Source organism: Zeus faber (assembly GCF_960531495.2).
Source record: "Zeus faber genome assembly, chromosome: 16".
NCBI lineage: Eukaryota > Metazoa > Chordata > Actinopteri > Zeiformes > Zeidae > Zeus > Zeus faber.
The window spans coordinates 23,944,035-23,955,302 of NC_137202.1; the positions used below are offsets into that span (position 1 = coordinate 23,944,035).

At 51.6% G+C, this 11,268-nt stretch overlaps 1 protein-coding gene across 1 annotated transcript in view; it reads right to left on the reverse strand.

The window, feature by feature from the left end:
- Positions 1-208: 208 nt before the first annotated feature.
- The window catches only part of add3b (adducin 3 (gamma) b), a 19,263-nt gene continuing 8,203 nt past the window's right edge, over positions 209-11,268 (reverse strand). The window contains exons 4-16 of the mRNA XM_080017084.1: positions 10,773-10,917; positions 9,901-10,055; positions 9,364-9,444; positions 8,713-8,862; positions 8,467-8,610; positions 8,106-8,204; positions 6,947-7,120; positions 5,589-5,852; positions 5,282-5,398; positions 4,941-5,030; positions 4,477-4,600; positions 2,831-2,929; positions 209-2,058 (exon numbers count right to left, since the gene is read on the reverse strand). Coding sequence (XP_079873210.1) covers positions 1,808-2,058; positions 2,831-2,929; positions 4,477-4,600; positions 4,941-5,030; positions 5,282-5,398; positions 5,589-5,852; positions 6,947-7,120; positions 8,106-8,204; positions 8,467-8,610; positions 8,713-8,862; positions 9,364-9,444; positions 9,901-10,055; positions 10,773-10,917 — 1,893 coding nt within the window. The 3' untranslated portion in view covers positions 209-1,807. The remainder of the gene's footprint in view (positions 2,059-2,830; positions 2,930-4,476; positions 4,601-4,940; positions 5,031-5,281; positions 5,399-5,588; positions 5,853-6,946; positions 7,121-8,105; positions 8,205-8,466; positions 8,611-8,712; positions 8,863-9,363; positions 9,445-9,900; positions 10,056-10,772; positions 10,918-11,268) is intronic.

Sequence of the window (11,268 nt, forward strand, 5' to 3'; positions counted from 1 at the left end):
CATAACGCCGCAAGTCTGACTGCGCACGGCCCCCGCGCCGGCAACCATCACTCGACGGCACGCACTGTTTTAGGGAGTTCACTGGTATTTGTCCCCCCTCCCTGCCCCCCCATCAAAGGTTGATCCTCGAAAATCTTGAAAAAGCCAAAGCTGCCCCCCCCCCCCCCCCCCCCCCATTGAAGCGCACTTTGGTAGAAGGGTTTACACAACAACACCACACACCTCATATACCTGTCCTAACTCATGAAAACCCTTATGTTGGGTCATATTCCTACATCGCGTTCCGTAAACAGCAATAAGCGTATTGATCTGTTGAACCAGAAAGTCAGCACATCCGAGCTTTATTATTTCAGGCGTCATTTTCAGCGGGAATAACATTGAGCCAGGGTGGTTATAATGCAAAGCAAAGCGCCACACGGTATGCAAAGAGGACGCCGGGCGGAGCACACCGGCGCACCAGCGACGGGAACGACAAAGAGGAAAAGCACAAGCGCAGGAGGCCCGCCGGAGGCACCGGGACGATTCCTACGTGTTTTATAGGAATATAGGATACAATGTGGATATGAAGGACACGATGGAAGGGCGCGGCGCTTCAAAAGACGCGTTCCAACGCACCTGTCGAGTCTCTGACGTCGTCTCACCGCGTCACAAAGAGCCTCCAGCATAAAAACCTACTATTTACACAGGCCGAGCGTCCTCCTTACCCTTTGGGTCAAAGTTGGTCCTTCACATTTTTTTGGATCGGGATGTCAATGACGTAATCTTGAAAAGCACTTTATATGAAATAAGGAAAAAAGAAAACAGAAAAAAAACACATGACCCCGAAATGACCCACATGAAAACACACTATTGCTTTCCGCTTGCGTATTGCCATCGACTCGTGGGTTTGAAACTTGCAAAAAAAAAATAATAATAAAAAACATCCATCCCAACGCAGATATTTGCACAATTCAGGCTCGGCAACATTTCATTTCGTTATTCACGTTCGCAGATGCACTATTTTGGATTTCACCGTCACTGTACTGGTTTCTAACAGCTGCCCACCCGTCGCCGAAAAATATTAAAAACAAGGGAAACCCTTCCACCGCTGAGAATAACCCCGGTTACACCTTTAGTCACATTACAACCAACAGCAGCCACAGCAATAAAACCCACCTGCAACTATCGAAAGACACGTCCTGGCGTGTTGCTAAAAAGTGTTAATAGTGTTCACACAGATGCAAGTTATGGGATATCAAGTAGTCCAACTACGAAGCTATTTTCGTAAGACGTATCATATAAACAAATACGATTGTATAAAAAGAAAAAAGGTCCAGATAGAAATCGTAGTCGTTAAGAGACACTTTTAGCACATCTAGCCACCGTCACACTTCATCGAATCAACACGGAGGCCTTTCCCCGTCGTCGACGTACACGTCGAAATGAAGCCCAACAGCTCCAGGGTTCACAGGAGGCAAATAAGCCAATCTGGCATCGAGGACAAGCACGTCTCCCGTGTCGTTTCTGTTGATTCATGGGCTGTGGACCTCCCTGCGGCAGACGGCCCACTTCAACGTCCGCTGGGAACCATCGGAAAAGAAAAGAAAAGAAAATAACAACAGCATGAACTATTAGCCGCGACCGAGGAAGGACGTGCCCAGCGTAAAATTGTCGAGTGAGGCGCTGGATAACGTTGTCCGGAAAGCGATATATCCAAAAACGAGTCCATCCCTCTTTTTCCGTCTCTCGCCGGGTTCTCCTGGCGTGGCGTGTCTTTTTTTTTTTTTTTTTTCCTTTTTCTTTTTTTTTTTGTATTCTCCGACCCTCCTTACGCGTCTGCCTTCTCCTCTTTCTTCTCCTTCTTGCTCTTCTTCAGGAAGGACGGCGTGCGGAACTTCTTCTTCTTCTTCTTCTTGGGGGACTGGCCCGGGGTCTCCGGCGTGCGGGCGTCCCCCACCTTCTCGATGGTGGTGATGGAGATCTCCAGCGTTTCTGGGGCGCTCACGCTCAGCTTGGAGACCTCCACGCTCAGCTCCTCCTCCAGTTCCGCCAGGTGGTCCTTCCCGTTGGGTATCAGCTCTGAGAAATTGTCATTAAGACACATAACAAAACCAAAAAAATAAGAAAAAACATCACAGACTCCAATTAGACAGAAATGTAACATGTCGTAGATTATCAGTATTATCTATTACCTATTAAGTATTTTCTGCTGGAGGCAACGTATTTGTACCAAATCATTAAAAAAAAAAAAAATAATAAACAAAAAAACCTTTAATTGAGGGTTTATTCTGGCATTAGAAAATAAAGTTCAAGGACTTTTTTAAGAATTATTTTTTTAATTTTTAAGGACTTTGCAAAACAAATATAATCAATTTTCAATGTGATCCTTATTCATTAAAATATAATATTGTAGTCTCACTGTTTGTTATTTATATTAATGAATAAATAAATAGATAGATAGATAGATAGATAGATAGATAGATAGATAGATAGATAGATAGATAAATAGATATCCATTATTAATATCATTGTCATTTACTATTATGCTACTATGCTACTACTACTATTATATTATAAGTGTGTATTTTCAACCATACTGGATAAAATGTACATTTTCCTGGTACATCTACGTCATAAAAAGTGATTCTGTTATTACAAAACCAGAGGGAATATCACTGCTTTTCAATGACCGTGTTGTTTTTCCAAGGACTTTTCAATCACTTCGGCACAAAACACGGCCACTTTTCAAGGTGTCCCACAACTTGAACTTGCACGGGACAAAATTCAAGCCCTTCGAGCACCCCCTAGGCCCGGGTAAGAACCCTGCCCATTTGAAACACAGGTTGATTACCGAAGGAGCGGATGGGCGTCATCATCGGGGAGAGGGAGAGCGAGATGGTCGACCCGTCAAACGTGGTCATCTCGTCGGCGTCCGTGGCGTCGTCGGCATCTGCGGAGAGATCCGGTCCGCCGGGTCAGGTTCTCGGCGCGGTTTTGAGGTTTTAGGCGGCTGATGCAAACACCCCGGTCCAGGAGCTTATCGCACGCGGGAGCGGGAGCGGGAGCAAACAAGCTCAGCACAGAAGATAACGCAATAAATTCAAATCGGCAGAGACAAGACGCACGTAGATGAGGAAAAGGAAAGACTTTCCCGTGCGTTTTGCCGCGCATCACCGACCCAACCTATCGGTTTCCAAAGCAGCTACGAGGGAAATAAACACGCTTTTATTTTCCAAATGAAATCCAAAGTAAATGGTGGTGTTCTACTGCTCCGTCTGGCACGAGGACACTCCTACAACTACATGTGCAGATGCACCGAGAGCTGTTGTCATTGTCTCGATAAAGACCCAAAACATTGGCACGGCGCCGGGTTCTGGGTCGCGGCCTTTCCGAGAACCTTTTGACCCCGGCGAGCCCGAAGACAATGCCAAAGACAATGTTTTCGCAGCTTGGACGCCGCCTCCCCGAATCCCCCCCCCCCGGGCTTTGCTTGTGTTTGCAAGTGGAGTTTGCCGGCGATTGCGATCTTGCACGGGGGGGGGGGGGGGGGGGGGGTTGGACTCGGAACGCGCCGCGAGGAGAAGCGGCACGGTAAAGGTTCGGCATTTCCGACCTTATTAAGGCGTTGGCTCCCATCATTTGGAACGCTTTCCTGTTGAGGAACTTCCCACTCTGCTGCAGCTTCTCAGTGGCCGTCATTGCGGTGGATTTTATTTAAGATATTAAGAAAAAAAATAAAAAACATAATAAATCTCCTTTTTGAAAACAGAAAAGTCACAATGTCGTCAAACAGTCTTATGGTACATGTTATACTGAAAAGAGGGCCAAACCATTTTTGGGTGAATTACTTACTAATTCGCACTTTGGCAAATTAGGTCTTTTAGCTTCATCCACACTAACATAGGAGACTAGAAACAGGAAGCCGCGCCACTTAATTCGGCGCGAAGGCCAACGCTACGCTTAGATGCCATGCGGCAATGGCCAAAGGGGGTTCTAAACAGACACGTGCAGCCATGAGGTGAATTCCCCGTTTTTGAAAAAGGAGATTTCACGTTTTGTTTTCCAAGGCTTAAACGCCTGCCCCGTGGGGCCGCATCTAAAGGCAGGAAGGAAGCCGAGCGGTCAGTTTATCACTCGTAAGGCTGGACGAGGCTGCGCTACGAACAGCCTTCGGTACGGTAAGATAAGTCGAAAAGATTTGAGCCGCACCCCCGACTGTAGTTACAGAGCATTTGAGTGATTCAACAATCCCTGACGCTAAAAGGTAAAAAAAAAAAAAAAAAAGACCTGACTTGTGCAGCTCATTTCTATTTATCAACCGACCTCTGGCGACCTCCAGGATCACCGCGAGGGGAACATTTTCTACACACATAATCTACGCCCGCGCAAGCCGAGGGATTAGCCGGGGTCAGATTATGCCGGCACCAAGTCTGAATAAATGATATCACATGGTCGAGGAGTGGTGCCATGGAGGCCGTGGCCTGCCGGGCGCCGTACCGTCGTGGCCCCGCTGCCGCCGCTCCACCACGCTCTTGTACTCCTCCAGCTCCATCTCCGTCAGCCCGCTGAAGGGGTTCGGGGGCAGCGACCGGGTCTGCGCCTCGTCCTCCACGATGAAAGCCTGGCGGAGGGGAAGGCGTCAGAAACACGGCGGCGGCGTGCGCAAGCAGGCGCGTATCCGCGTTACATTTTTGGTAAAAAAAAATATGATTTATTGTGACTTTTGGGTTATTGAAAATGGATTAATTGCATCCGTTTTGCAGTCATTTGCAACAGCGCGTGCAATGGCAATGCTTTGACACTCGCCCAGCGCCGGAGACAGTGCTGCAACCCCTGATCCCCTGAAAATAATGCCCTTTTGAAACGGCGATCAGAAAAAATAAAATATAAAAGACAAGCGTCTAATGTGGTTTGACTCGGGTTTAAATTATATGGTGCTTTATTGGTTTTGATATACTCACTGGGCCCGGTATGGTGTCCACAACAATGCCTGCCAGTAATTGAGACTTCGGTCCCGGGGTCATCTGGTCACATCTGTTCTGCTCCCTTATCTAAGTGATTTAGAAAATATTGGCTATGACGGCGTCACCTGACGTGAAAGGAAAAGTGCTGCACAGACACAGCCGTCACACAAACATTTAGAGCAAGACAGAGAGATGCTTTTTGACGTAGCCGAGCCGATCGACGTTTCGGAGCCGGCGGCTAAGAACACGGAGAGGAGAGGGGTCTGGGAAGTGCCCCCGCGGGTTCTCGGGGTCGGGGCTGGCGCGGCGCGTACAAACGGGGGTCGTTCCCCACTCACCCGGTTCCTCTTGTCCAAAACCTCCGTGGGGTCGGTGTTGAGCGGCACAAACTGGTTGGGGTCCTCGATCTTTATGGGGGTGCCGCTGTTGTTGCCCGGCTCCAACGACTTCATCCACTGAAAACGTGGACGACCCCGGGCGAGGGAGGGAAAAAGAAAAAAGGCTTTTGAGCCCAAATACCATTTAAAAAAAAAATGTGGAAGCATGCATTTACCAAACTGTCCACAAGAGGGCAGGCTTGTGTCGAGGAACTGCAGGTTCCTCTCTGGAAAGGCCCGCACCGCGGGGGGTTCGAAGCCGGCTCACCGTGGTCTTGGTCCTGGGGCTGCACTCTCCGCTGGGCGAGCGCTCGGGCACGTCCACCCTTAGGTAGTTGTGGGGCGAGGTCAGCCAGCGGGTCCGCTCGCGCTGCTGCCTCTGCGCGGCGAACCTGAAGGGGCTGCGCAGGCCCGGGCCGCCGTCCTCCGACCACGGCGCGCCGGACGCCGTCGCCGGGATCTCCACGTCGTTCTTGGACGGCGGCTTCTCCCGCACGATGGGGTTCCTGTGTGTGTAGCCCGTCCTGTACCCCTGGCCGCCCGCAGAGAGAGAGAGGACCGGTCATTAAAAGAGGGACCCCGAGGCGGGACCCACCAGCGAGGCGGAAACCGTGAGGAATACAGGAGAGGTTCGACGACCGGGGGGGGGGGACGCTCAGACCAGAAACACACCAGAAACAACGATTTAAACGATATCGGCGCTAATCGAATGGATCAGAAGACTCCTCGTGATATGAAGGATCGCTAAATACAGCGGATCGCCCCGAGGATCGTCTTCCTCGCCCTCCGCCACGTGGGACATTTGGCCGACCGTCTGTTAAAAAGGGGGGTTTTGATCACGTCCGTTGTCATTTCCTCCAATTTAACTCGACGTGGCTCTAATACAAACGTGTGTAAACAGCAGAGTTTTCAGAGGCGCCACGTTTCGAAGGGAGATAAGACTCGGTATTAGACGGGTGTGTGTGTGTGTGTGTGTCTGTGTGTGTGTGTGGTGGGTCGTGGGGCGTCCAGGGAGTGTGTTTTTTGAGCACACATCAAAGACTCGGCAGACAGCTAGAATCCTACTTAAAGGAGCCCGCGGTGTTTTCTTTATTTATTTAAATGCCGAGCGGCAGTGTGGTCTGCGTGCTCTTAACTCCACCATCTGGAAGCCATGACGGAGAGAGGGGGCGGGGGACGGGGGGCGTGCGATGATCAGAGGGAGCGACGCATGTTAGCACAGCTGCAACCCGCGCCGAAGCCGCTTCTTTTTCCCCGCGGCCACGCCCGCTCGGACATTAAGAAGCCGACATTGTTCGGGTCCGATCGGGCGCCGATCGCGAGAAAGGTGGCGTCGGGATGAGGGCGGGGTAATAACCGCGGGGGGGTAACAGCCCCAGTAGGAAGCGTGCCAGCCTCGGGCACGAAAAGATTAAAAATATTCCACTCGAGGATTTTGCTCGTTTTTAATTAATGTGTGTCGAGCAATTCTGGCTTTAACAGTGAAACAGCAGCTCGGAGAGCGTGTAAACCAAACCTCTATTTCGCGCCCGAGCTCCGCCGCCGGACGCCCCCCCGGGGAAGCCGCCCGGAGAGGGGAGGCTCGGCGGGCTGCGGGTAACGGAACGCGGGTCAGAGGTCACTCACCAGGTTGTCGAGCATCCTCATGAGGGACTCGAACTCCGCCTCGCCCACCTTCCACTTCACCTCGTTGTCTACCAGCACGCCGCCGGCGGCCACGCCCTGGGTCAGGGGCCCCAGCCGGGCTCTGTCCAGGGTGAGCAGGTTGTCGGCGCCGCCGGAGCACCGCAGGGCGCTGACCTGCGGGACGGCACCTCGTCAGAGAAACGCCAGAAGCAGAACTACACAGAGAATTTTCACGCTCATAGAATAAGGATTAACACTTCTCGACAAGGGGAATTGTAACGACTTTGAATTCTGATAAAAAAAAATAATAAAAAAAAAAGGAAACACATTTTCTCAAATAAGCAGTCCGAAAATTCCAATCCAAACTGAAATACTAATACAATCCAAACAGTGAAAAGACTTTCCGGAGCTGCTGCTCCACGATAAACAACAAAAAAAACCCACCCTCCTTAAACGCTGCAGGCAGCCTGTCGCAGGAGGGGAGGGGGACACATATTTACCTAAGCTTTGTTTTAACAAATAATTAGCACATCGGTGGCTTTACTTCCAACGGAGGTGGTGCCCGGCAGTGAGCGGCAAATAATACTTAATGACGCACTTTTCCGTAAAGGCAGGAAGAAGTTAAACGCCACTTTCAGGCAATTCACGCTTCCTGCCTCTCCCACTCCTCTATCGGAATTTAAAACACGGGTGTGGTTTCGTCCTTTAGCGCCGCGGCTCAGCCACGCCCCAAGCCGGGGGCAAAGCAGATTCTCGCCAAAACTAGGCCCACGGCGAGTGTCAACAACGGAGGGAAAGGGTGAACGTCGCGACCGGAGCAAACAAACATTTTCGGGATGAAGGTCTTCACCCGCGCTCAAATTTCATTTTTGAAATCGTGGAACTTTCGGCGTTCCGCTCAGCCGCGGGGCCGAAGTTTTTTTAATTAAAAAGCTCATAAATGCGAAAGCACCGGCGGTGGCGCTAATTATCAGAATACAAAACCATGACGTGGCCGCATAAATACGAAGAGGAGTCCGGGGCCAGAATGTCAACGGTGGCCGTTTACCTTGTAAACCGCTCAAAGCCGTGTCGTGACCGTGCTTCGGGCGGCAAGAAAAACAAACAAAAAAAACAAAAAACCCCAAAAAAGCGTGGTAATTAAATCAAGCTCCTCTACCTGAATTTCACAAGCCTGCTGCGAGTGGTAAACGTAATGAAAGGCCTCTTCCATGGTTCCCCCCAGCGCGAGCAGACCATGGTTCCCCAGGACCATGACCTGTTAAAACATAAACACAGGCTTTTAACACAGTCAAGAAGCACTAATACAAAATAATAAAAAAAGTTTACAATGTATTTTTGTTTTTTTCCCCCACACGACAACAACTGATTAATGACAGAGCCTCCGCATTCCTGCCGAAAAACAAAATAGTGTCACCCGTCAAAATAAACGAATCCATGCGTTCGCGCTGGAACATTCACCGGCTGCAGGGAACAAGAAAACGGACGGCCGGCGTTCACTGGTCCCGATGGGACGGTACCTTGGCGGTGGGGCCCAGGGCCTTCTGAAACTCCACCTTCTCGTCTCCGCCCTCCAGGCTGCCGTGGTAACCGAAGTAGCTGACGTCGCCCAGGAGCAGGGCCTCCCGGGAAATGGGCAGGACGCCGCACCGCGTGGAGGACACCTGTTGGCGCCGGACAAGAGCCGCCGTTACGCCGATGTCGAAACGAGGGGGGGGGCGCCTCTGCCGCCGCCGGCGAATTTGGGGTGGGGGGGGGGTACTCACGGCGGCCGTGGCAGGGGTGTGGATGTGGATGATGCACCTGACGTCAGGCCGCATGGAGTAGATGGCGGCGTGGGGGCACAAACCGAACTGGTCGACGCCCAGATCGGTGGAACCCTGATCCACCACCTCGCCGACAATGTTGACTTTCACCTGCGGACGACGGGGAGGCGATCTCAGATGATGGTTGCTATGGTAACCCGGGAGTCAAGCTCACAGGTTTTGTTATAAATAAATAAATAAATAAACAAACAAAAAGGAAGAAATAGAGAAAGAAAATGAACAAATATGCAACACCTCGCTGTGCAGCGTCTGCACGCTGTGATTTCACGCTCGCAAAAGCAAAAAGTGATGAATGGCCGCTCGGAGACCGTGAGGATTCCGGCAGGAACGCGGTGTGCGCGTCTGCGGCGTCGCCGGTCGATATTACATAGAGTCGGTTACACCGCAGCCACACCCATGCAACGCCACGCCAGTGATTCACCACCCTTTAAAACACCACCGTGGTGGGCGGGGAATCGGTGGCTGGGCGTTTGCTGAAAGGACGCTCATCACCGGGCCCCCGCCGGACTGAACCCAAGCTGCCTCGAATCCCTTCAAGCGGGATAAACAAAGAAGGAGATCCACAAAACAAATTTTAAACGTTTTACTCACCAAATTTGCGGCCGTGACCTCGGCAAACGACAAACCTTGTGGACTGATAAGAATATGATTCTGCTCCTTGCTGACTCGCACCTGTAACAACACGCAGGGCCTTCATGACGGCGTTTTCCGTACCATTTTGATTACAACCACAAATACAACGGTTTCACTGCATGGTGTGGTTTAAGCTGAGGGCATTCTCTTCCATCGTGCCGTCTTAAGCATGCTCATAATTATAACCATCGGTTATGATGACGGTGGTGGTGGTGCATAACGTGTAAAAAGCCCAATCTGTGAATTCCTGAGGCAAGTCATTTCGGACATTTAAGACCCTCTTCCTGCGATTCATGGACCATCACGCAAGGCAAGGCGGGGTTTATTTGCGCGGCACATTTAATATAGGAGGGAAATTCAGAAGCCGTGGAGGACATAATGAAAACCACGCCAGAGAAGCCCCAAATCACAGCCGTAATTCCGGTGCCCCTCTCGTATTCCGCGACATTCTCCACGACGGCGTGTGTGTTTTTAGGGACTGGGAGCCCTACTCACCGTGACGTAGGAGCCGGTGAACCGCGCCCAGCCGAAGAGGTCGACCAGCCGGTAAACGCTGGCCAGCTTGCAGCGACTCTGCTTCTCCCCTTTGGCGAAGGACGGCCCCTCGGCGACGGCGTACAGGTCGTTGATGGGGGTCACCGTCCCGGCACCTGGAACCGGCACATTGACGTCGGCGTGAGGGGACGCCTTAAATAACGCGCCTCTCACGCGTCGGAATCGCTCACCTCAAACAGGCGCCGTTTAAAAGGCGCGCCGCGCATCCGGTGTGTTCAACCGGCCGGGAACACAGCTCACCGTTTAAAGAGAAAGGCCCCCGGCATGAAATGAGAACGTCCCGTGGCCGCAGAGTGGACGTGGTAGAATAACAAAAGTGGCTCTTTCGGAGAGAGACTCTTACGAGAGGCACCGGGCCGCGCTCAGGCCTTATTAGGGCATTTGACAAAACTTGAATTCCGCCATTTATGGCCACTTCAACCGCCGCCGTTGGCCGTCGGGGAGGAACGGCCTGATTACTTCCAAGTCATTTGCTGCGGCGGCCATGTTTACACGGATTTCAAACAGTGGAAGGTTTTTCCGACGCCGGCCATTTGGAGACGGGACAGGCCGTCCGCGAGCCCCTCGGTGACCTCCCGAAGCACGGAGGGGAACACAATCGACACAGGGGACAGCTTCAATTCATTACTCGCCACTTACCAGGAACATTGAGTCCCAAGAATGTTGTCAACAAGTACTTTTCCTTTTGCGCTTTCAGCCATTTCGGGGATTTCTCCCATGTCACAAGAGCCTGACAAATCGACCCGAAACAATAAGGATATTCACACCGCAGAATGCAAACAGGCCAAGTCACGGCGGACAAACACACTCACTGATGGGGGAAGTCAGGGGGCCGGCCCCGCCCACGGCGCTGGCCGCGATCAGGTCAGCGATCTGCCTCAGAGCCAGGAGGCCCGAGGGGTTGTTGCCCTTCGTCACCTGATCCTGGATCAGGCCCTCCAGCTCGTCCTTGAACACCTGGGGAGCGAGTGGCGTTGAACAGATTAGCGCAGGTCTGGGGTTAAAACCGAGACGGGTCACGCGAGCCCGCCCCTCCGTCAGGGAAACATCAATCCGCGCTTTAAGTCTTGAAAAAAGAACCAAATTAAAAAAAAAAAACAGCCCGGCGTCGCTGGAAACTGGATGGATGGCTGTGCTCTCTCTGTCTTACGCAACGCGTTTCTCAATCTTTTCAGGTTGAGTAATGACTCCGGGAGGGGGATGAAAAAGGGCACGTTAGCGTTTCAGCTCTGGTGTACAAAAGATAATCTAATTTATATTGAATGATCTGTGCTTTTCCCCCCACAACCTGTTCGTATTACAAGTTAA